Below are 27,763 nucleotides of genomic sequence, written 5' to 3' on the forward strand. Positions count from 1 at the left end.
AAATTCCTTGTTTCTTAAAATGTGTATATGATAATGTTATGAAATTTGTGTTCTTTTATTTTGTGTGTTTTTGGAAAATATGTCAATTAACGTTAATTAATATAATTAATTGTAACTAAAACCTTGTGCATCCCTCGTGTTTATCGTACGGCTCGACCTCCCCCACACGTTACCTGCACTTTGTTTACGTTTTCGCTGTGCCTAAACGAGACGCAAACACTGTGACAAACAACCTCGACACTAACGTCAAACAACTGTTCACTATGACTGTGCACAGTACTCTGCTGGCTTAGGTTCGGTTCCTACAGCGCGCAACGGGACGGCTGACAGGTCATTTTGCATTCTTAACAAAATGTATCTACGAGAGTAACGTCACATGTCTAAGCACCGTTGTGCATCAACCTATTGCCGCGGTAAAGGTATCCCAATCCCGCCGTCTAATGATGATACACTGATAATTATGATGATGATGATGACTACGTTGTAGAATTAATAGAATAATGGTTGGGAAACGAGAGTTTTTTTTAATTTTTTAAATTTTATTGGGTTATTTTACGACGCTGTATCAACATCTAGGTTATTTAGCGTCTGAATGATATGAAGGTGATAATGCCGGTGAAATGAGTCCGGGGTCCAACACCGAAAGTTACCCACCATTTGCTCGTATTGGGTTGAGGGAAAACCCCGGAAAAAACCTCAACCAGGTAACTTGCCCCAACCGGGATTCGAACCCGGGCCACCTGGTTTCGCGGCCAGACGCGCTGACCGTTACTCCACAGGTGTGGACGGAAACGAGAGTGCTTGCAGGAAACCTGACCCAACATATTGTCAACCACGGATTTCATTTTGAATTTGTTGGTATTCGAAACTAGTCTCAGACTTGGAAAATCAACGCTCCAGCTGTTACATTTGATTTAAAGTATGCCTTCAAACGATGAGGGAGAAAATCAAGCAGAGTTCTGTAGGCTATACAAGAAACGGTCTCCCATCACAAGCGTTACTTCGATTCCAAAGAAAATTTTGAAGAAAGTGGCCGTAGAGCAGGGTTTTTTAAATACATTTCCCCTGTAAAATCTCAACCCATAATTTTTTCTTCGTTATCATCATGCTATATTATCGCCCTAAAAGAGCCTCTGCAGTTTAAATAAAGAACTGGAGGATTTCGTATGCTAAGCGACTTGCAGGAAGAAAGCCAGACTGCCTCTCCATTCAGGTCTCGCTCGCTTCGTGGGCTGGGCAGTTGATGGAGCTTCGGAGAACAATAATTACCGGGTATCACTCACTCGCCGCTGAGTTATTGGCTATCAGGATAACTTAAAGTGAAGCAGTGATTTACACCTTGTTTCCCCTCGGGCACTACCACCCGGGCACCTCGGGCCACGTGCATTCCACCGCTATCAAATTAATTATGCATCGTGGTTTTAAGCAAACAAAAACTCTCTTACAATTGAGCAACTAGATACACGGGGGGCGTAACTCTAAAACTTGCTTCACACAGTTCATAGAACTTGAGCACTTTAAATGGAAATATGTACAGTACAATATAAAAAATATATATTTGAGGTCTGTTGGGATCGGTACATTTTATCAAATCCGGCACCAATTTCACCAAAAAATGCTTCTGACTCAAATGTCAAATTGCTGCTTTTACTTGTTTAACATCTTGTGAAGACCATATTCATTAAGCGGCAATTTATTTTACGAAATTACTGCCGAAAAAAGAATCTAATCGTACTCTATGCTTATATAAATTTTGAAACCTTTCACCTGCGTGATGTCTTACACAGGGTGTAAGGGGTATAAGTTCCGTCCTTTTCACAGTCGTCGAGAACGGTCTATAGGATCAAAAAATGTCCATACAACATAGAGTCAAAACTCGATAGTTTTCCCAGAAAAATATATTTCTTTTCTTATTTTATTTGCGTTATACTGCTTACATCGTTAGTAAAATTCCGAAAACAATTACAGCAGTAGATATATCTAGCAAAGAGTTAATATTAGTTTAAATAAACATTTGTGTATTCCATTACGTTTTCGTGAAATTAAATAAAAATGCATGCCTAAATTTGTTAATATTCTGGCGTAAGAGACGTGGCAACGTTCAGCACGCAGTACTCTGCACAGACGTAAGTAAGAGTCAGCTGAGTTCAAGCTCGCTGTCCATAGCTCTACTGCAGAGCGGATGGCAGTTCAGTACAGGGTATTCGACAATGTCATCACAGTTTAGGAATATCATATGTTATTAATTTATGGAGAAAGTCGTCGTAATTCAAGTGAGGCAAGAAAGATGTACCGTCAACGTTTTCCTCAAAGAAGGTTACCTAATCGGCGAACTTTTGTAGCAGTTTCTCAACGATTATTAGGAACTAGAAGTCTCTTACCCCATTTCGAAAATCACACAACCAGAAATTTGTTTAATATGCTTTACGGAAGCGGGAGAGATTAAAATGTTGCATTAGAAAAAAAAAGTTCGTATAATTCTGAGCAGAAAACCATTATTGTTTACTTTTTAGACCTATACTCGCTGGGATCATAAAAAAATGAGGACATAATGCAAGAACTTCAAATAGAACCCATTATGCGGTTCATCAGCAAATATCAACTTCAGTGGAAGGGTCAGCTCGAACGAATGGATCGATGCAGAATTCCAAAAGCACTGTTTCATTACCATCCGCATGGCAAAAGATCTCTGGATCGTCCGAAGAAGAGATGGACTGAAAATTCTAGTTTGAGACCGTAACAGGCCACTCGGCCTAATACTTGTTAGGAAGACGACGACAATTAAAAAATGGAGCTATATTGTTACATAAAAATTTACCATAATGTTCTATTAATGAGATTGAAAGTTTGTATTTGCTGCTCGTTTTATGCAAACAAAAATATTGTCATGGTCCGTTCCTGCATTAGAACAGAGCATCTGTTTTATGTGGGTACCGGTATGTCTGTACCTTTTTGAGTTGTACTGTGTACTTCTAAACCCCCTCCTCCCCGCTTGGGCTGTACTGTGTACTTCTAAACTCTCTCCTCTCCATCCAGCAACGTTGCAAAACTCTAATATTATAAACTTTAATAATTAGTTAAATATTACAATTAGAAAAAAAATGTAAGGACATTTTTTCTTCCTTATAACATGAATAATCAGTTAAGATAATGGCACTTATACCCATTACACTCTGTATAGTATACGTTATTTAGTTCGCGCGCAGAAGCAATATCTTATTTAAGAAGTCCCCAAAGTAGTATCGCAAGAGAAGTCTGTACATACTGGCAGTAATTTATTTTCAATTCGACCACTGAGTGCACTCGTATTAAAGAACTCGCGGAAAGTTTAGCTTATACCGTACATGCTAGGAAATATACTGTTTTTGCGAACATGCAATTAAGTTTGCACAATTTTAAACATATTTTGGGGAATTTTCCGGAAGAAACTCAAATAATGATGAAAGTATCAAATGGATAATTAATTTGTTTTTAGGCAGTTGCGTTCAACTTGCTGAAATTTCAAACAATATTAAGGAAAGACTCACTAAAATATGTACGTACCTACTGATGGAATGTCGAAACTACACTTTTTTCTCGAAGAGCGTAGACCAGTTTTGGAAAGGAAACTCTTAAATTTTTTATAGCATTTGCAACCTTTTAATCATAAAAAATAAGTTTCTCGTCTATGACTCCCATGAAAACAAAAGCGAGTCGGTCTGGGTGGCGCAGTCGGTAGAATCCTGGCCTTCTGTGCCCGAGGTTGCGGGTTCGATTCCGACCCAGGTCGATGGCATTTAAATGAGCTTAAATGCGACAGGCTAATGTCAGTAGATTTACTGGCATGTGAAAAGAACTGAGGGACAAAATTCTGGTACACCGACGACGCTGATATAACCTCGGGTTGCGAGCGTCGTTAAGTAAAACATAAGCGAGATAATTCCTTAAAATTGAAAATTTTAGTGTGTATGCGTGTGTTTATGTAATACAGAGTTCAGATTTTAGACCTTCCTTTGTGAAAAAACAGGCACATTTATCTCATTAACTGATTTTTACTTCATAATTTCTTAAATATTTTTTAATGTTCATGTTCAACGTTGTTTACGTTTATAAATACAGCTACTACAAATACTTTCAATAATCCAGTTGACAGTCGACTTCAAAAAAATGTTAATCATCGCACTACTCGAAATGTCATAAAGGACGTTTTCTTATGTAAAGGCTAGTCTTTGCAATTGGCTTAGGCCTAATATTACTGTCTTGAATAGAGTTGATAATCTATACTAATAATAAATCTGTAGCCGAAATTTTTCTGGTAATTTTCGATTTTCCAAAAATAATTGGTCCTAACATATAATTAACCACTCTGAAACCGAAAATCGCTTTTTTTATTTTATTTTTTTGTTTGTTTGTATGTCTGTCTGTATGTTTGTTACCTTTTCACGCGATAATGGCTGAACCGATTTATATAAAAATTGGAATATAAATTAAGTTCATTGTAACTTAGATTTTAGGCTATATGACATTCAAAATACTTTATTTAAAAGGGAGGTTATAAGGGGGCCTGAATTAAATAAATCGAAATATCTCGCTTATTATTGATTTTTGTGAAAAATGTTACATAACAAAAGTTAATTTAAAAATGATTTCCGATAAGTTTTATTTTTACAAAATTTTGATAGGACTGATATTAATGAGATAAATGAGTTTTAAAATTAAAATAACGCCATCTAAGACAGTGCAATAAAATAACAAATGACTTCGTATATAAGGGGCCTTGGACAACAACAATCGAAAAAGGGGCCTTGGACAGCAACAATCGAAAGCTATTAAACTTAGCCTACAGACAATGTTTCTGTGTTTGTATGAAGTAATATCGGAAGCTAAATTAACCGATTTGTATAATTAATTATTATTTCACCATTGGAAAGTGTAGTTTCTCTAGATGGACATACTGCTATAATGTTATTTCAGTAACTTCTTAGTAAATCGAGGACAGGTAAGATTAAAATAGCTTCTTATGCACAGAAAATTTGATAGGCTATTTTATACATTCGTTTTCTGTATTTATTAAAATAATATTTATGTACACACTCATTTTAATCTCACAGAATTAACGAACAACGAGAGTGTATTGATTTAGTATGCAGTAATAGTACGTTAGCTTAGCAATCCATTATTTTATAATTCAAATTTTTACTATGCTCAATGTTAAAATACATAAAATAGACTATATATGCAAAAAATGCAATGCAAAAAAAATTGGGTAATGAGCCAAGCAGATTATGTTGCGCTGTTGTAAAAGTTGTTGCTTCTGAGATTCAAGAGCCCCCACAACAAATTAAAAACTTTCTTATCGGAGTACATCCGTTATCAACGCACTTTTTATATAATGTAATGTAATATAATATAATATAATATAATATAATATAATATAATATAATATAATATAATATAATATAATATAATATAATATAATATACTAATAATAAATATGTAACCGAAAATTTTCTGGTAATTTTCGCTTTTCCAAAAATAATTGGTGTTAACATGTATAATTATTCATCCTGAGACCGAAAATAGCTTTTTTGAAATGTTTGTTTGTATGTCTGTCTGTCTGGATGTTTGTTACCTTTTCAAGCGATAATGGCTGAACGGATTTCGATGAAAATTGAAACATAAATTAAGTTCGTTGTAATTTAGATTTCAGGCTATATGGCATTCAAAATACTTCATTTAACGGGACCTGAATTAAATCGAAATATCTCGCTTATTATTTCTTTTTTGTGAAAAATGTTACATAACAAAAGTTTCTTTAAAAATGATTTCCGATAAGTTTTATTCTATGCAAAATTTGGTAGGTCTGATAGACTTTTAAAATAACAATACAATACGTTTTCACCGCCGCCTCAGATTGTAGCGTTTTTGTTCCTGTAGTAATTCCCATGTGCAAAATATAAAATTTTTGAGTAGGAAGAAAAAACACATTTATTCATTCCATGGCAATGGTACATAGGAGATCGTGAATTCTTACATTTTCGAAAGAAATAAATATAATTACATATCACTGTTTATGCTGTATCACTATTTAAGTCATATGAACCATAGTGGGCCAAGCGCCATTTACTGAAGACGTAGAAAACAATGGTTAAAATTAAGTTATTACCATAATTCAATGGAACCATATAGCAAGTAATATAAAGTTTACACATTAAAACTAAATGATATGTCAATCTTCATTAAACTATAGTTGCATGTAATAACAAATAAGAAACATGTTAAAGTTATTGTCATTGCACCAAATAAGTGCTCTCTGGACCAAAATGATCGCAATTTAATTATTTAAATACAATTTCAATTAAGTAACATATTAAACGATTTATCCTTCTAACAAACACGAATGTTCCCTGGATGAAACGTCCTATTTTAATTATGTAATTACTTTACATTTATTTCTAACAGGTGCAGCGGAGCGCACGGGTATGGCTAGTAATAATAATAATAATAATAATAATAATAATAATAATAATAATAATAATAATAATAATAATAACAGCAGCGTAGTAGTAGTAGTACTGTAGTCTAGTAGCCTACTAATTTGACAAAATCCGAATCAATGAGTAAAATAAGTATTAACAATGTTTAAACTTATTACGGAATGTTATAATCATTACATTATTTTCAGGCAGTATGCATTAACTTCTTAAATTTATTTTACTGCTCACAGTTTCCACTACTTAGCATGATTGAACTTCAGTTAAAAAAGGCTGGATCGCGCTGTAAGACTAGCTTACTATTACCACAGTCTAGTATATAGTCACCAAGCTCAATATGTAATAAATATGCATCCATACATAGTTGCTAACCACTAGGATCGTTACTATCGCCTCATTACAGACAATACGAAATAGTACCTGCACAGTCTATTGTTCCTAGTACCCTCAACAATATTAGACTGTGCTATTACCTTATATATTGAAAAAGAAGAGTAATTTGTTTCATAAATAATGTGTTTGAAAATTAATAATCATAATTAAGTGGTACCTATAAACGACATAATGATGTAATATGATATTACAGTATATAATAATTGTATTATTGTATTAATAAAAATTCCCTGTTTCTCCACATTCTAACTTACTCATTTCACTGTTATGATCCATGCTCCACGGTCGTTACCCTGCCTTCACTCGGAAGAAATCGTAGCCTGTGCGGAACTGGCTTTAGCCTCCCTCCATCTGGCATATCCACCTCTCATCCGGGGCACGGAGCACACGGAGAATGCCTCGTGGTGTAAGTTCCTCGTGGTTAAGCCTCTCGTTAAATGTGTGCCGGAATTTTCTAATGGAATAAGCCGGCAGAGGCCTTCATAATTATAAAGAAGTATTTTTTATTTACTTCTTTCACTTCAATTAAACAGCTTGTCTTGCACTAGAATGGGAAAGTTTTAATTCGGGCAGGAAACGTATCTTTAATGTAATATATCTGAGGCCGATTCAGAGTCTTCTAGTCAAATGAGTATCGGAACAGGCACACCGAAGCCTCATTTCCGACAATTCATCTCTTTCTAGAGTAGTGGTAACAAGACATGTAGCTTCACGTAACATTATATTTCGCACTGGCATTCATGGACTGTACGCGGTACGACTTAACCTTCACACAGTGGCGGCCCCTGACTGAAAATGAGAGTGTGCTACAATATGGGAAATTTACTTTAAAAAAGTCGTTAAAATTTGATTGATCTACTCACTAGTAGAGCAGTGTGAAGTTCATGCTGCAGAAGCTGTCAATCAGTGTTCCCAACACATAAATTGTATCCCTGAAAATTCGTCAGAATCCGTAAAAAAAAAAAAAAAAAAAAAAAGACCCACTCAATATCTCTATATACAAATGAAGGCAAATATTAACGCAACTTCCTTACCAATCTTTATTAAAATAATAATAATAATAATCCATCCTAATCATCTGCCTCTAGTTTTGCAGTTGATGTGCTGGGTTGGTCTACGTTCCCTCAAAAATTCAACAATTAAAAATGACAGCAGCTAAAAGAGTCAAAAGACGATGTAAATCGTAATTTCCGCCAGAAAATCCGTCACCCGTCAAAGCCATTCTTTTTCCGTCCGCTACATTGAAATTCCGTCAGTTTTGACGGAACTTACGGAATTTCCGTACAATTGCTGCCAGTTACTTTGGAGTTGAACCCCTCCATGTAGGCAACCAGCAATCAAAATTTTAAATTTCGAATAGCATTCCGGTGCATTCAGGCCATCTGTCGGAAGGTTGAAGGAGTAGAAAAGGAGTACAGCATATTTTAATTAAATTGTATTAAATATAGTACATATAAATAAGCTAATAATAAATTTTATAAACAATACGTTTCAGTTTTACAGGAAAGTTTGATAATTAGCATAACAATAAAATAATCTTCCCTACATTCTGTGATCAGGACTTGTAAAATAGACACAAACTCACAAATAGTTCATTACTGCTCCTCAAAGATGTCGTGACGTCCGCGTTCTTTGTAGATTGCAACCCGTCTATACAAATAGTCACTCACTCCTGATTGGTTGTAGATTTTATAAAACACCAATGCGAACGAGTCATTTCAACTCGCTGCTTTCCCTTGCAGTTCACATTGTTTATAATGTGAAACCATAGATTACGTCATACAACAAGCGAATGTAAGCTCTCTGCGCATGTGCAAGAATCGCTTCATTTCACTGCAGTTCATTGCGATAAGGAAGTCAGCACACATTACCGACTGGGACTTGCAGACGACGCACAAGCTAGACAATAGCAGTTCCCGATTCTTCGTGTATTGGAACGCGTAACACGAATGAAAGAAAGAAAAAATAAATAAGATTATGCTCGGGACAGAAAATTAACTGTGTGTTGCAGCACATAAAGAGCGGCCCCCACTGCCTTCACATATACAGTACATACAGAGCTAGTTATTTTTTATTTTAAATTTGCCAAGCCTAGTTTATAGCCACAAGCGCTGTCATTGTTTCACAGCTGGTCGACAAATGTTCCGGCAGTTTTATCCTCGGAGAAGGCGTAGTCAAAACCCATCGAGAAAGGGGTCGAACTGACTTCACAGCCATTCAGGAAATGACGAAAGATTAAAAAAAGTCCTTTTCTCCTGTAGGGTATCCAACCCACAACCTTCCAGTTGCCTTCAACTGAAATGCTGTTATGTGAAGAGCGAGATTAGCGCCTGTTTCGTCTACCGCTCGCTAGCAGGTATTTCATAATACAAAACAGAGGGCGGGATGACAGCTGTCCGTCCGTCTGTCCTCCTCTCGGGATATAATTATCGCGTGTCACGCGAGCGCACGGCACCCTGTACCGTGCCTGCCTCCCCAAATATTCACTCCGGCTCCCCTCATCAGATTCACAGCCTGCCTATACACATGGCGATGAACGTGAATTTTAATTTCTCTCGTTTTCCGACAAATCTTGAAATTATTCATAGCAAGCGAAACACAAACAACGGAAACGAAGTCAACAAAGTGGTAACGTAGCGTCCCTGTCCGCGCTGAAGAGCACTTCCCACACTTTAATTGTTAAAACACATATCTATGTTGTTAATATGTTATGTTTATTATATTACCATAGTCTACTATATACAGTCACGAAACTAGAGTTTTGAGGATGCTAGAAACAATAGACTATGCCGGTACTATTTCGCATTGTCTGTAATGAGGCGATATTAGCGATCCTAGTGGTGAGCAACTATCTAATGTTTGCATATTTACTACGTACTGAGCTTCGTGACTGTATATACTAGACTGTGATATTACTGTAACGTTGATATGATATTATTATTATTATTATTATTATTATTATTATTATTATTATTATTATTATTAACTACTAATACTATTGCTACTAATACTACTATTATACTTCTGGCTCTCTGATTGCGACTCCTCAAATATATTATGCAAGTCAGGCAACGTGAGTACAGTATAACCTCAATCAAAAGAATTTTCCACCAAAGTGGAGAATTAGATGCAGCAGCTTTCAACCAAGACCCTACAGTCCCGACTATGCAGAACAAGGAAACCGGGACAAACTGAATGCTGTGCTTGCCGCCATGTTGATGGAAAGCAGACATAATATCAATACGTAAATTTAACGCTGTGATGATAAAAAATGGACAGATTATGGCCATTTTCGACATATAATCAGTATATTGTTAGGTTTCAAAGAATCGAAAAGTATATTAACATACATTACTTTTAGATCACAAGACATAAATATATGCACCTTGATTAGACAAGTTTTTATTATAATCAAACTCTTAAGTGAAATAAATTTGTGATAATCAGTATAGGTCTGCTAAGTTTTAGAAAACCGAAAATTATATTAACGGTACTTTTAGACCACAGAACGTATAGTAACCTAGCAAAATATAATGTCCAACGGTAGCCAAATTACATTACATTTATAAGTCATTCTTCAATTAATAAAGGGAATGCTACTAATAACAAAAAAAAAAAAAATACTGGAACCTAATATATTGCAAATAATAGGTAACATGCATGAAGAACTAAAAACTAAACTTAATCACCTCATGCAAAATAAAAAACATACTTTTTATGAGTCACTTTACATGTACAATAACAAAGATAGCAGTGTATAAAACATATTTATAAAATGCACATTAATACGAAGGTGGGTCAGAAAGTTAGTTTCGGCCTAGATATAACAGATAATAAGAAGAAAACAACCGCCAGAATCGCCACTCATTCGCCGTAAACGAACATGAGATGGCAGTACAGTCGCTAATGAAATTCAAATGGGAGTTATGACGTGACTCCTTATGTAACAACTAGATGGCAGCATAGTAAACCCGACAAAAGTTGTTACCGTCAATGCCTATAAGGCCGAGCAATCTGGGTATATATGATCTAGGGTTCTGGTCTCATCTGTCACACGTGGGAGTGACAGTAGTAGCATCATCTTTGTTCTGTTAAGTAGTCTGGTTCAGTACGCTCCCTGCAGTGTCATTGTGAGGTTGCATTCGATCGTTTCTCTCACCAAGACAGTCGTTTAAAATGCTTGCAGTAATTGAAGCTCCCACCAAGTGTGAGGTACGTGCAGAAATACAGTTTTTGTGGGCAAAACAATTAACAGAAGCCGCAATTGCTCGACGTTGGTGTCGTGAATCCCAAAATGGACGCACTAACGTCCATGATGAAGAACAAAGTGGCCGACAGTCCGTTGTGAATGAAGAACTTGTTGCAAAAGTGGAAGACGTGGTCAAACAAAATCGCTGTTTCACAATTTCGGAACTCTCTGAACATTTTCTGCAAATCAGTCGGACTGTTCTGTACATAGAGATGACACAAAGATTAGGCTATCGCAAGTTTTGTGCTTGGTGGGTACCGAAAGTTCTGTCAGAAGCCCACGAGATGGGAGCAGCACTGACATTCCTTCAGCGCAGTGGCGGTTCCTCGGGGGAGGGAAGGGAGGAACGTCCTCCTCACATTTTCTTCTTTTGAAAGTAAATACCAAATAAAATATGTGCCTTGAAATTCGAGGAAGATTCGATAATTTTTAAGTTCACAGCTACAAGAAAAACTCGGTTGATCGAATTTTAAACGACATGCGCTCATGACTTTACAAGAACTGACATTCTTCAAAAGCATGTGATACTGAACTTGTAAAATGTACATGTGGCAACACAGACCACGTGGGTGGGTGCAGTGTTCTCGCTTTCCTCAGATCATTTCCAGTGGCGTGCGGTGCTATTTCTCGATGGGAACAGGTCAGAAACAACACTAATAATAATAATAATAATAATAATAATAATAATAATAATAATAATAATAATAATAATAATAATGATAATAATAATCTGTTAATGCATATAGAGTGTTAGTTGGGAGACCGGAGGGAAAAAGGCCTTTGGAGAGGCCGAGACCTATAGGAAGGATAATATTAAAATGGATTTGAGGGAGGTGGAATATGATGATAGAGACTGGATTAATCTTGCACAGGATAGGGACCGATGGCGGGCTTATGTGCAGGCAGCAATGAACCTGCGGGTTCCTTAAAAGCCATTTGTAAGTATAATAATAATAATAATAATAATAATAATAATAATAATAATAATAATTTAGCAACATTACCAATTATTTTTTTTACTCATTTACAACTTAATCAAAAAAGAATATGTTAATGTGAAACAAATTAATGATATACAGTATTATTATTATTATTATGCGTAAATCGTACGGATTTTTTAACAACTATTGTATAATTTCACACACAATATGTCACACGAAAAACCCTTCGAACTTAATTGTTTTCCGAATTATCACTATATGAATAAAGTAGCTTGATGAAATAGTATATTCCACACTTCTCAATACTCTGCGAGGGAAGAGGTAACTCTACAGCTTCCAGCGATACTCGGGTAAGTTCGTGTCCGCTCGAGCCTGCTTCGGAGAAAACATTACTCGAGACTCCCACTCACATCATCACGCACAGCAGATGAGAAGGGCTCGAGTCGTTTTCACTTCACTGCAATAAACCTGCTGACGATGGCTGTTTTCGCTTTTCAAAAACTGCAAGTAGCCTATCCTTTAGAATGAAGTATATCTCACAATCTCAGTTAAGGGGGCAGGGAGGAAGGGAACAGCCTGTTCCCTCTGTTCCATGGAGGAACCGCCACTGATCATTTCCCATTCCCATTTCCGTAAAACGGTTCCGGTTACGAGTTAGTAGCTAGTCTCTTCCAACACGTGTGATGCTGTAGTGTGCTCGAAAAATGCTACGAGGTTGTGAATTTCATTGTAATTGTTAATTTTCGCAATTATTCAACAATGAATGGAAGTGAAAACATTATATATTTTGGACAATTTAGGAAACTCAGTTTACAAGAACAGATTATTGCTATATAGAAGGGAAGGCAAACCCCAACACTACCTGGTCTTACATGTATGCATGCAGGCTAATTTGTAGCATGTTTCATTCAAGAAGGTGTCATTTCGTGCTGTTAACTTCTTTCCCCCTCTTAAGAAATATGCAGGAGCCGCCATTGTTTCAGAGCTACGAGAATGAAAGTGACGGGTTTCTTGATCAGATTGTCATGGGAGATGAGACGTGGGTTCGGTAAGTGAACGTCGAAACAAAATGACAGACAATGGCGTGGGATCACTCCAACTCCCCTACGAAACCACAAAAATGCATCCCAACATTTTCAACCAAGAAGCTCATGGCAACTGTCTTTTGGGACAAGAAAGGTGTATTATTGGTGGATGGAACGAGGCACAACAATGAACTCTGGCGTGTATTGTCAGACACCAACCAACTGAGAAGAGCAATTCAGAACAAACGTCGTAGCATGATGAGTTCTCGAGTTGTTTTGTTACACGACAATGCTCAGCCGCATACTACCGCATGCACTCTAACCCTCCTGCGACAGTTCCAGTGGGAGGTGTTTCATCATCCACTGTATAATCCTGACTTGACTCAGAGCAACTACCACCTGTTCCCAAACATGAAGAAATGGCTTGGATCCCAGCGGTTTCAAACGAATGAGGAGCTCTAGAGTCATGGGTGGCAACAATCACAGCCGACTGATTTTTACGCAGAGGGAATTTTGAAGCTTGTGAAGCGGTACGACAAATGTCTGAATGTAAATAGAAATTATGTTGAAAAGTAATTGAAAGGTGCACTTTCACTGCAATTTAATACAAGTTCCCCCAATAAAGTACTTTCTGAAAAAAAAAAAGATTACCAGAACTAACTTTTCGAATCGCCCTTGTAAGTACCCTGTTCTTTGCGAGAAGGCTACACGAAATGATAAGTTTATGGTAACAGGGAGTAAGACAATGGTGAACAGGATCTTGTGGGGATCTGAACCCTTTTCAGCATATGATTGGTGATTCTGTACTCCCTATTTACGAGAGTTTCTAGGAACCTAACCCCTGGGAATAGTGAGGTTTCACTGTATAATATTTTCCTAGAATAGGCAACTTTCAACTAATTGTTTCTAACGTGATAGCATATGCTACTCAATACTGTAGACTTCACCTTATATGGGCATTAAAGCCCGTTTTCGCATTTTATTTCGAGCCCCGTCATATTTCTTGCTATTCATAGTGAAAAGTTAATTCGAGGAATCTTAATATAAATAGATTGTTCATAATGTTCCCAATATGCAAATAAATATACACAACAATATTAGAGAGAAGAGTTCATGCTTAGAAAACAGAAAAGAATCAAATCTGATCCTACCTCTGGGTCAATGCGGCGATATTCTGCGTCGTCTTCATCGACTTCAAAGTAGAGTTCGGTAGAAGTGATGGAAACGGTGCCCGGTGCTACAACTCCTGGAGCCACAAGACGAGCCTTTGTACTGATGTTTACTGGGCCTGTGGAACATATATATATAGAAATTATCATTACTGTACGGGAAACAAACATACCTCACTTAAATGAAGACAGGATTTCAACAAGCAAGGGAAAATACAATATTATTTGCCTAACTCTTTGAGAAAACAAAATAAATATTATGTACTTCTTCAGTACAGACAAGAATTTTCTTGACCACCTCTGTGGTGTAGAGGTCAGCATGCTAGTCTCTTACGCCGCAGAGGGCCCGGGTTCGATTCCCGGTCGGGTTGAATTTCTTGGTTGAGGTTTTTCAGGGTTTTCCCTCAATTGTAAGGCAAATGTAAGGAAATTCGGGCCACAACATCCCTGAATATCACCGCCCTCACTCATCACCAAAATCATATTCATAACAAGTCAGTAATACATATAGGCTACAGTCGCCATCTAGTTCACAATAATAAAACTAGTCTCAACAACAGTACACAGGCCTTCGGATTTCACACAGAACATTAACTCGCAATATGACCAGAGATGTTAAAGCGAGTATAAATAACAGCGAGAAAAAAAAAAAAAAAGAATTATCTTGTTATGTCATTCGCAAAAATAAACGATTAAACGAATCAATGAATGAATTAATTAAAAAATGTATGAATATAAATAAATACATAAATAAATAAATAGGCAGGCAAGCAAGTAAGTAAATAAATAAGTAAAAATGCTGCAAAAATACTGCAAGTTAAATGTCTTTATTGACAAACAGCTTTGAGCACTGGATAAAAAACATTTTGCACATTATATTATCGTTGTCAGCATTGTACACTGTTGTATAACTGATCTGTTATGGTTATTCATATCACATTTTAATGAAAGTTAAATGAAATTAAATATTTTTTTTGTTATGTTAAAAATCGCAAGAGCTAAACTTGCTAATTTTTTTCCTATGACAAATTTATCCATTGCATATCTTCCTTGTATTTCCCAGGCACACTACTGGCTTATCACATATATATAAAACTTGTAAGATGTTTTCCTCTTTCTTAGCTGGTGAGCATAGGTGACAACTTGTCAAATTTTCAGTAGGCTACATGACATTGTAGCTTCACATTCATTTTCTTCCCCTTCTGTCTCAGTGTCTGTGTTATGATCGTTTTCAATAAAATTGTCACCATCTCGTCACTCACTTCCTCTCCTAACCACTTCGAAATAGTTTATTCATAATTGAATCAGGAATTTGCAAAAGGGACCAAGTCCACATTTTTTTTGCAAATTGAGTTTATACCCGTTTCTGGCTCTCCATACACTCTTCTTGGATTTCGGCATTAAAAGGAACCAAGTTCTATAGAATGTACACATTTAAATTGTGTATCAACATATACATCCAGATCCAATACAAAAAGGTTTTGTGATGTTTTCTTAAAATTTACTTTTTCGGGCTTGGTCCCTTTTGTAAATTCCTGATTCAACTGAAGACTGGACCTAAAAGTGCCAAAGAGAAAAACCCCTAGAAAACAGGGCTTTCTTTTGCAATGTAATATTATACATTTTGCAGACTGGATATCGATCATGATTATTTAACACAACATGTCCATAGATTAAAAATCTTCAATTCAGATCAATGCATACTCTGCAATAGCTCAAACCCAATGAACAAACATCTTCTACGCTGCAGCAAGCTAGATAAATTCAAGCAGGAAAAGAACACGATCTCGCACCTTTACTAGGATGCCAGATTCCAAATGGGCTAGACCAGGGGTCGTCAGCACAGAGCACGCTGGGTCTAGCCTCTGTTACCCGCGGAAAACGCTGTGCACTATAGTGCTCTCATAGCTGCTAGCGGGTATGCTCTCTATCTCCCTGTTGCACGACAGTGCACACGGGACGGCACCACGTACCCATTGCACATTTCAGCGAGTGCTGACAACCACTGGGCTAGACCATCCCAAAAGAAGGGCATTAGAAGAAGAATAAGAAGAAGACGACGACGACGAAGAAGAGGACAAAGACATTTTGCACATCTATGGAAGAAGCTAGGCCCTAAGTAAAGCTACAATGGGACTTAACCTCTTTTCTTACTAGATTGAATCAGAGATATAAACTCTATTTTGCAAAAATTAATTTTCAAAGATACTGGCAAAGGCAAATCAATGGCAAAATAATCTTGTAATAGAAAAAGGAGCATCTTTTGCAAACCTTCGGAAAAAGAACTAAGGAAGAGACTAGTGGAGTGTTTTGTGTGGAGTGTGGCATTGTATGGGGCAGAAACATGGACATTACGGCGAAGTGAAAAGAAACGACTAGACGCATTTGAAATGTGGATATGGAGGAGAATACAGCGTGTGAATGGACAGACAGAATAAGAAATGAAGCTGTGCTAGAAAGAGTGGGTGAAGAAAGAATGATGCTGAAAGTGATCAGGAAGAGAAAAAGAAGTTGACTGGGTTACTGACTAAGAAGAAACTGTCTACTGAAGGATGATGCACTGGAAGGAATGGTGAACGAAAGAAAAGTTCGGGGCAGAAGAAAATATCAGATGATAGACTACATTAAAATACATGGATTTTATGCAGATACTAAGAGAAAGGAGGGAAATAGGAGAGATTGGAGAATGCTAGGTTTGCAGTGAAAGATCTGACCTTGCGCAGAACACTAGGAAAGAATGGCACTTAAGCCTTTTTATGTCCAGTCTTCAATTTTCGTCGGATATTATAACAGTACCTGATATGGGAGCTGACTCATTGTTATTCACAAAACTGTCGTTTTAAAAGACTTACGAAAACATTGGAATTGTGATCACATAGCCCATTACAAAAATAATCTGCTCTCTGTCACTAAACTAAACATACATTGAAGAGGAAGCAATATACTGTTCTCCAACCAGGAGATTAACCGTGAAAGGAATGTGCTTACTACTGCGTCATCTATTGGAGCGAAGTAGATAGATAATATTACAGTTATAACGTCAGTTTAAAAAACATGTGCTCTCCTGGATATGTTATTTCCTGTATGGAGGGATTAAAAGACCAGGAGATTAACCATGATCTAATTTTGTAACTAGGGTAGTATAAGTATGTGTGTATCAGTATTATCGTTTGTGCTTTGAGAGTTAGCCAATGGAGATGCGTGTACTCACGTGTGTGACCTTATGACATCTAACGACATCAACATTTATTCACAGCATCATCCCGCTGCGTCTCATTCCCCTGAGCTTTCTCCTGGTTGGAGTATAGTATATGGGATGGTGGAGCAGATCTCACAGACCGCATGTCCATGACTAAAGGTTAAGAAGGCCGAAAATTTCTATTTATTTGGACTGGGAACACACGAATATAACATGAGATGTCAGACTTTGGCAATAGTTGAGTTTTACCTTGTGTTGAAATATGTTCTCTCCAACATTTCGAAACTCCTTACACGTACCAACTTTAGTACCACAAGGAATCATTGAGTGGTTCCGAAGTACCTGAGAGATTATATTTCAACATATTTTGTAAATTCTAAAAACCGCATGAAAACATGAATGCAACATTTGTATTTCATCAGTTGCACACATAGCATAAAATGACACATGTTCGAATTATACTTTACAACTGTTATCTCCAGGCAAGAAACTCACCTGTGAGGTCGACATCCAGATCACGGTCGTCAGCCAGAAGTTCACTATCGTCCATCAAGTCACTGGACTGCATCTGTTGTTGCTGACCACGGGAAGCTGCTAAGTGGGCATGAAACTCCTCACGTGCCTGCAGAATGGCATCTTCAGGGGCACCATGCTCGAGTGCAGCCTTCAGTGTCGCTTCTGGATGACTTGAGCCCAGAGGATTGTGCACAAATCGCTTTCTCCGCCTGGCATCATCCTCCCATGCATCAAGCTTCCAGAATTCATTCAGCCTATAAAAACAGTTATTTCTTTTTAGCGTCTTATTTACCAGAGAAAACCTCTGCTAATATAATTGCAATAAGATTTGTTGGCTGGTTACATAAATTGATTAATGAATTTATTATTTCGTTTTCTGTTACATAAATATTTTCGTTTGAAGCAGGATTAACAACCAAAGTGGATAATTAATTTACATATATTTTGTGGGTCACCACGTTGTTCTGGTGGAGGGACTCAGGATTTCAATATACCAGTAGGAGTGAGGTCCAGATTAATACCAAAAGATGAAATAAACTTTCCTTTCTTCCATTATAAAAACTAAAGATTTTCTACAAAAGAGTAAATAAAAATAAAAATCAAGTTTAAATGAATTCTTGTATTTTATTGACGATATGACGATATTTATATTATGTTTGTAGTCTGCCGAGTTAGCTTTGTGACAGCGCGTCTGCCTCCAGACTAGCCGATTCCCAGTGCAGTCAGAAATTTTCGTGTAAAATTTTTATCTAGGGACTAGGAAAGGTGTTGGAGCACAACTTCTAATCACTAGATTGTGTACCAATATGCATGGGTTAAATTCCAAATCTCTTCGCAGTGCATATGAACAGAAGGCATATGTCCAAGACATATTCGTCCATCAGACGGGGACATTAAGCCTGGAGCCCCCCTTGGTGTTATTCAACAGGAGTAGGCTACATGCTGGCACCTGGTATCCCTTTCTCCCTTCCTCATCTTCTTCTTCATCATCATCATCATCATCCATTCCCAACACTACACTTACACAAACACTCACACTACACTCACTCTAGTACAAAAGGCTCCCCACAGATACACATCATGCATAGCATGGCCTGTCGAAGTGGTGTGCAACTTGAAAATAGATCACAGTCCTGCCATCTATCCGCAATATGGGGAACCCGAAACACCGCAACTGTGTAGCATTGGATACACACACACACACACACACACACACACACACACATTGTTACACATTGGCCACATATAAAGCAAAAGGCTATTTAAGTCTGAGATGGATCTACCCCATATTGCAGCGGTGGTAATAAATAATCTGTGGCGCTACAGCCCGTGAAGGGCCTAGACCGATCAGCCAACTGCTGGCCTCACGCCCACATGCCGAAGCAGAAGTGGACGATCATCCAATTAGAATGGAGGTATCATGTGGTTAGCACGATGATTCTTCCAGCCGTTATAGCTGGCTTTCGCAACCGGATTTCGCTACCTATCGTAGCTCCCCAAGTGCAACACGATGCTGGGTGGGCACCAGTCCCATACACTGGCCGAAATTTTAAGAGAAAATTTCTTCCTCCATGAGGATTCGAACCAGCGCGCATTCCGTAACGCGGGTCCTAGGCAGGATGCCTTAGACCATGACGCCACGGCATGAGACCAGCAGTGGTAATGGTAATGGTGAAAGAGATGATGGTGGTGGTAGTGATGATGGTGGTGGTGGTGATGATGCTGGTGGGGTAGTGGTGGTGGTGGTGGTGGTGGTGGTGGTGGTGGTGGTGGTGGTGGTGGTGGTGGTGGTGGTGGTGGTGGTGGTGTTGATGATGATGATGATGATGATGATGATGGCCTAATTTACATGAAGTAATGAAAATTAAATTATATACTGGCATCATAAATACCAGAAATAAAGTTGAATAATTACTATACAGTATATTTGATAACAGGTCCAAGAATCCAATTCAAATATGGCTGATGACAAATTTTTAAAGACAATATAATACAATGGCTCCATTACAAAGATGGAAAGCCAGGGATCCAATGCAATAAATGTAGGGCACATAAAGGAATTCAAATCTGTGAATGAGAGAGTTCCAAACAAAATTTACAGGATATTTCTTGCACACATATAAACTTAACTCTCCTAGTCGTCACAATCGACTATCAATCTCCTAAACAGAATAATAATTCTATCTTCCATGTGCTCCACATCAGAAATAAAATCGACATTGCCACACTACAAAGAGTCCAGAAAGTTCTAAGCTGACCACATATGGAGGCATTAGAAACAAGTACCGGTAACCATCATTTAGCCAGAAGAATCCATGAAGTTATTTTCACATGACATAAGAACAACGAAAATTATGCAAATGAAATCATAGACATAAACCGTACTGGTATTTTATATGTTCTACATGAGTGCCAGTCTTAAGGTAAACGCACAACAAGTCTTTGAAGAGAAATTATCTATCGTAGCTCCCCAAGTGCATTGCGGTGCATTTCTTCTCTCATGAGGACTTGAACCAGCGTGCTAATTGTTATATGAAAATAATTGATATACATTACCATGTTAATTTTAGCTAGCCATTTTTTTTCGTGAGATTGAAATTGCAAATGAAGACTGGACATAAAAAAGGCCGTGAGTGCCAATGTTTTTTAATTTCTTTTCAAAAAAGAGTATGTCCCTGGCTCAATCCATTAAGAAAAAAGAATAATCTATCTTGAGTCTTGCGTACACTACTTTTAACACTTTATTACAGAAGATTGATAAATGGGCAACTTACTAGTGTTATATATTTAAGCATGTGGGCTTACAGCTGTACAAACTCACATGTAATAGTTGCGACAAATTCTACATTGGACAGACAGGCAGATCATTCCAAACACGCTACAAAGAACACATTAAAACAATAACCACAGGACACAACACATCTACATATGCCGAACACATAACTAATACTGACCATACATACAATAACATAAATACAGATATGGAAATCCTACACATCCAACCCAAAAACCAAAAACTCAACACACTAGAGTAATATGAAATATAAAGACACACTAAAACACACCCAAATCAAATTCTCAACACACAGACCAATTTCAGAACACGTTCACTATTTGACTCCACATTACAACACACAAACACACCCTTACAACAGGCAGCGATATCAAGATGACACTATGATCCAGTAGGCTCTGACGATGGTGTATATACTGAAATAGCTGTAAGCCCACGTGCTTAAATATATAACACTAGTAAGTTGCCCATTTATCAATCTTCAAAAAGAATAAGTCCCACTGTAATTTTATTAGAACTTAGCTTCTCCTGTACATGTGCAAAATGTATGATATTACATTACTAGCTCCAAAAGAAAGTCCTGTTTTTAGTGGATTTCTCTTGGCACTTGCAGTCTTTTTTATCTTCAGTCATCAATAATTATTGTTGTGACTCTATTATACACAGAGGCTACGTAATCTTGTAATCTTAAATGTTACGTAATTATGTGCTCTTATATTATTTTAACTCAAATAAAAATTAATGTAGCCTCTCCTGACAGAATCCTTCACACAGTGAAGTAGTTTTTGTAATGAAAACAAAATATAGTATGAACCAAGAACTAAACTTGAGAACAATAATACTTACTTTGCTGCATGAGGGTCCATGTAACCCCAGGCACCGTGTTTGTTGGACATAATGTTGCGAACCTTTTCCAGCAGTCTGCTAGCAATTACATTATCTCTTCGACGAGCAGCTGTGATAAGATGGTCACACATCCGCTCTTCTTCTCGTCTGTCTAGAAGAGTCTGCGCACACTGGGACTGAAACCACACATTTCATTTTATCTATTGCAGTACATAATTTTCGTTCGCTAGTACTACAGAATTCCTATACAGGGTTGTTTCCGCTATCTGATAACGAATTTAAATGATGTCATGTGCGTCAGGAATCACACCGACAGGTGACAGACCAGTAGTGAGTGAACTCATAGTCAGAGCACACAGCGACTCACAGCAGAAATTCCAAAGAAAATCGAGCCTTTTTGGGAAGGGTACATAACAATCCTTTCCGATGCCAAGTACAGTTAAGTGAAAATAAAAGAAGCCTGCAATAAACGAGGTTTCGTTAATTCCAAGAAAGGCATCTTCTTGTACTTAATAAGATTGGTAAAGCTCGAATGGAATTAATTTGCATCATCTTGTGGGGTGTGGCAACTTGTGACGGGGGGGGGGGAGATGGATTTGCTTGCTTTTTCCACTCTGGAATTAATCCCATCCGAGCTTTGCCAGTCTTATTAGGTACACACAAGATGCCTTTCTTGGAAATAACGAAACCACGTTTTTTGCGTAACTGTATTTGGCATTGGAAAGGGTTGTTATGTACCCCTCCCAAAAAGGCTCGATTTTCTTGGGCATTGCTACTGTGATACATCGTGCACTCTGATTATAAAATCACTCACTACTGGTCTGTCACCTCTTGCCACAATTCAGCTGTCGGTATGATTCCTGACGCACATGACGTCATTCAATTTCGTTATCAGAGATTGGAAACAACCCTGTATATGCATTGAAGAATTCAAATGATGAACATACAAAAGAGAAACGAAACGTGTATTACTCAGAGAATTCTTTAAGTTACATTCTGAGAAAATTCATGCAGAAAAAGAGTTCCTGCCAAAAAGAAGTTCTAAGTTTGCATCATTCACACAGAAGAGAATGAAACGTTAGATTAGAAAATTATATATAGACAAAAAATAATGTACTGGAATTGAAAGAAAATAATGTCAAGAAGAAGAACAGAAAGAGGAGAGGAAGAAGAAAAAGAATATGAGAGAGAAAGAAAGAGGAGAAGGAATAGCATAAGGAAGAGGAAGGACAGGAGAAATACAGGATAAAAGAAGGAAAATATAGGAGTGAGAGAAGGAAAAGGAATGCAGAGAAAAATCAGAAAAGAAAAAAGAGAGAGAAGACGAGCAGGGGGGAAGATAAGAAGGATTAGACAAAAGAATACGAGAGGAAAAGGTGAATGTAAAGAGAAAATGGAAGAAAACATATACAGAACAATGTAACCTATATAAATCTTAATATTAGAGGAGAAAAATTCGCTCCGGCGCCAGGGATCGAACCCGGGTCCTTAGTTCTACGTACCAAGCACTCTCACCATTGAGCTACACCGAAGTTCAATCCACAACACCGGATCGAACCCCTCTCCTTCAGTGTTTTTTTCCTTTTTGTGGCCTGACTCCAAGTTGGGCATGTATATTGACATTTTATATTAAGTCAACTGCCATTATACAAGGAGCGCACTGAGTTGAGTGACTTGGTGGCCGGGATTCCACAGTACTATGCACAGTAGTCTGTACAGTAATATGCACTGTTGCTCGAAGAATCTACGTAAAGATTATTATATTTTTGGTTCTACAGAATACATCTGTTATGGTAACAATTAATATTAGAGGAGAAAAATTCGCTCCGGTGCCGGGGATCGAACCCGGGTCCTTGGTTTTACGTACCAAGCGCTCTCACCATTGAGCTATGCTGAAGTTCAATCCACAGCACCGGATCGAACCCCTCTCCTCGGCGTAGCTCAATGGTGAGAGTGCTTGGTACACAGAACCAAGGACCCGGGTTCGATCCCCGGCATCGGAGCGAATTTTTATCCTCTAATATTAATTGTTACCATAACAGATGTATTCTGTAGAGCCAAAAAAATAATAATCTTTACGTATATAAATCTTGCTGAAGTGAGAAATAGAATAATTTTAAATGGTTAGTTATGTGTAAAGCTAAAGAAGAAAAACAAATCTAGTGTGTGTAGTAAACATCATAGTTAATGTGACAAGAACTCAAATGTTCAATACTTACTAAAATAGAACAAGCATTCTAATTATCCTTACCTCAAAGTCAGCATGTTTCAGAACATCGTCTGCTCTCATTCTATTGAGGATAAATTCAGCCTCATTGGCTACCCTCACTATGTGGTCCTTCATTGCATGTGAGAGTAGTCTGAAAGAAGAAATATTCAGTTCACTGAAGACATCAGAGTTTTATTTTATAAGTATAACAATTCAGCTAAATCAGTGTATTCTCAATTTTACTACGATCTCTAATTAATATTAAACAGAAAAATATATATTTTGTTCACAGGTTCTGAAGGCCGCTGAGGGGTAAGAAAATAGTGGTCCCATTCTTCTGTAACCATACCACTAGAAAGACGTAAGTGATGAGCATCATGCTATGACAGTTCTTCTTTTACTATTCACAGTTTAAGCTGTTGCCTGTTCCGTCTTCACAGTGTTCCATCTTCTTCTTGGCCTTCCTACACTTCTTCTTCCTCTGGGAGCATTATGGAAAGCTGCTTTCGGAAGTCTCGTATATTCCATCCTTTCGACATGTTGTATCCGCTTGCATCTATATCTCTTCATTCTTGAGTCAATTGGTTCAACTTTTAGTTCTTTTCTGATATCATTTCTAAGCACGTCCTCTTTCTTACATCCTTTAGTTTTCCTCAGAAACTTCATTTCGCAGCTCTGTAGTTTGGTTATTATTTTAGGCATAGATACTCAGCTTTCACATCCGTAGAGTTGCGGGAACTGCCATAGTGTTGTAGAATTCGATTCTTCTTTCGTTTCTTGTTTTATTCCTTAAAGTGTTATGTATAGTTACACATACTGTTTGATACTTCATTAATTACTTATCTGTATCTTCATCTTCTTCACTGCTAATTTTACAACCCAAATAACTGAAGGAGAAGACTTGTTCTAAAATTTTATTTTAACCTACTATTCTTGACCTTATTGGTGTTTTTTCACCCAGCATACCATTATCTTTGCTTTTTCTCTTGATATTTTAACATCATCATTTTTACCTATTTGGTTAAGATGATAATATACTGAGTGTTACAGTTCATCTTCTGTTTTTTTAATCAGCACAACATCATTTGTGTATAATAGTTTATTTAAAATATTTCCTTGGGCTAATTTTATGCCTGCGTTTTCTGCTTCCAATTCTGGATAATGTCATTAACATAAATGTTGAAAACTGTCGGCGACATGGGGAATCTCTGTTTAACCCCTTTATTTGTTAAAATCTCTTCTGATTTATCTTTTATAAAATTTATTACTATTTTGGTCTCTTCATAAAAACTTTTCACCACCTTTATCAGATGTCTAGGGCAGCCTTGCTACTTTAAAATTTAATCATTACTCAAATTCTTCACAGGAAACAGAAAATGATTACTATGACTGTTTAACCCAATAATTAATAGGAGGCTTTGTTGCAACTGAACCTTTCTGGAAGTCAGGACGAAAAGAAAAATACTTGGCTCCGCCTGGAATCATACCTCATTTCTCAATTTCAATAGCTAATCCCCCATGGAAATTAATGCCTCGTCATGGCAGAGGACTCAATGAACCAGGCAGCAGATCGGAGAGCTGCAGATCTATCGGAGATGAGGGAAAGTGAAGAATAAAATCCACAATGAATGGATGAGATTTGTTAATGTGGGAAGATGACTCATTTAAGAGAGAAAACTACGAAATAAATCAAAGGTAGAGGAACTGCCTACAAGTTATGGGGACGAACACACTAATCAGCAGGAGTGTAGTTATCTATTCTGAGGAACCTGAAATAAACGATATAATGCGAATGGAGGACGATTGAATCCCCAAGCTGATGTAAGTACAGATCACGTAAACGCTGTGATGCTGGAATACTAAAACTGAAGTGGAATGGGCTGAATGGCTCATGTCGTGCTGCTTCTACTGCTATGACGATGACGAGGATGATGATGATGATGATGATGATGATGATGATGATGATGACGACGATGACGACGACGACGACGACGAATAGGAACAATAAAATAGGTAAAAAGAAAAATTAAGAACCGATAACATTTCAAAATTTTACAGACTAATGGTCATAAGAAGGAAGAGGGGTGGATGCTGGATTTGCAGTGAAAGACTTGCCCTTGGGCAGAAAACTATGAATGAATACAAGCTGTCGAAATGAAATTTTAAGACCAATACCTGAACAGTCTGTTTAAATGAAAGTGAAATGTAGGCATATGGCATGAGTTTAAAAATCTCAGTTATTATACACATAAGACTATACAAATAGATGACATGACTATATATTCTGGGTGGATTCAATTCACAATCATATAACCTATATGATACGATTAAACAGCCAAGGAGATGATGGAGCGACAAATTTAAATTGTTTTACTTTTATATGGAGATAGAACAGGCCTAACGAACTAGTCCACGATGTTTATGACAATAGAAAATTTGTCAACAACTAACTTGTAACGAAATTTTATGCTATCTCACAACCTCAATGTTATATTGAGATTAAGTCTGTGTGCAGAATTTAAATCGTCTATGTTTGTTCCAAATCAGAATATGACATAATTCTTGTGTTTCTTGTAGCCTATATATTCCTTTAAATATTATTTTTAATAAGAATTCATAAATTCCAGATAGTGAAATAAGAATAAAAATAATTAACTATTTATTATGCTTACCTTCCCTCGTTGATAAGTTCTATGAATGCAAGACCAGCATGTTTCTGTAAAGAATTCTGCCATTCTTGTGAACACAAAAGCATCACCAGTTCCACTACAGAGTTACTGTTCTTGAAAGTTGTTAACCCTAAAACAGAAATGTTATTTTAGTTCCAAGAAAGATGCCTATTTACCAGTAAAATCTAACTGGCACAGCTAATAAGTGTGAGAATACAATATGGTGCAGAGATACTTGAGAGTCTTTGAGAAAAACCAAGAACTATAACAGAATACAATGTGCACCACATGACATGATGTACTCCTAATGTAAGTACTTCTTTTAATCGTTTTCTTATGCTAAACTTAATATAAGCTAATCTACTTATTTAATGTAATTCAACCTAAAAGGAATGAATGAGAAGTTATCATTGTTTTCTTGAGCAATGTCTTTGGTATGATTCAGCTCTTGAACATTGTATTACATACACAAAAACAAACAAGCATGCAAACACAAGTAGGCTTACATGATCATGTATTACATGATGTCATAATATGAAAAGACATTACATTAAATTACGCACACACAGGCTGCATGAGATATTGCAGAGGCAACAAAAACGGACAAAATTTTATGAACGATATGTGGTCTGAAAAAAATCATCATAAGGTTATATTAATCGAAATAATAAATGTTGTATAATAGTTGAAAAAGAATTTTCGTTGTGTTGTAAGTTCAGTACGCCCTATTGAAGATTAACAGTGTCTTCTAAGTGTACACACCTTATCAAAGACCATCAGTGTAATCGCCATCAATTCCAATAACTTTCAGACACACGGATAGAATGATAAAATGTAACAAAATAGTACAGTGAACTTACAAAAATATATTTGACTTCAACTAAAGTACAGAATTTGTTATTTTCATCAGTGTAAATGAATGAAGTATTGCTTTTGGTTGCAAGATGCTTAGCTGTAACGATATTCACGCACACACACATATGCATGCATAAACACAAACACATTCAAAAAGACACAAATCTCACTCACTCACTCACTCACCCACTCGCTCTATCTCTGCCTGTATTTATATTTTTTTAGAAACATGGACATGGATTGAACTTAGACCACCCTCTTGGTACAGTGGTTATCTTGCCTGACAATGAACTAAGATATCCTAGGTTCGATTACCGACAATATCCAAGACATTTTTTAAAGTTATAGAATCTTGAATGGGGGTCCACCCAGTCTTGTGATCGAAAAATTGGACAGCCACAATAGGCTGTGAAGTCCAGCTAAAG

General features: G+C 37.1%; 1 protein-coding gene across 7 annotated transcripts in view; it reads right to left on the reverse strand.

Moving 5' to 3' along the window:
* The window catches only part of rg (A kinase anchor protein rugose), an 809,394-nt gene that overhangs the window by 680,771 nt on the left and 100,860 nt on the right, over nucleotides 1-27,763 (reverse strand). For all 7 annotated transcript variants that reach the window (XM_069830427.1, XM_069830419.1, XM_069830410.1 and 4 more), the window contains 5 exons: nucleotides 26,487-26,613; nucleotides 23,857-23,965; nucleotides 21,606-21,781; nucleotides 17,945-18,219; nucleotides 14,233-14,369 (listed from right to left, as the gene is read on the reverse strand). In XM_069830427.1, the coding sequence (XP_069686528.1) occupies nucleotides 14,233-14,369; nucleotides 17,945-18,219; nucleotides 21,606-21,781; nucleotides 23,857-23,965; nucleotides 26,487-26,613 (824 nt within the window). The remainder of the gene's footprint in view (nucleotides 1-14,232; nucleotides 14,370-17,944; nucleotides 18,220-21,605; nucleotides 21,782-23,856; nucleotides 23,966-26,486; nucleotides 26,614-27,763) is intronic.

Source organism: Periplaneta americana, chromosome 1 (genome assembly GCF_040183065.1).
Source record: "Periplaneta americana isolate PAMFEO1 chromosome 1, P.americana_PAMFEO1_priV1, whole genome shotgun sequence".
Classification (NCBI taxonomy): domain Eukaryota; kingdom Metazoa; phylum Arthropoda; class Insecta; order Blattodea; family Blattidae; genus Periplaneta; species Periplaneta americana.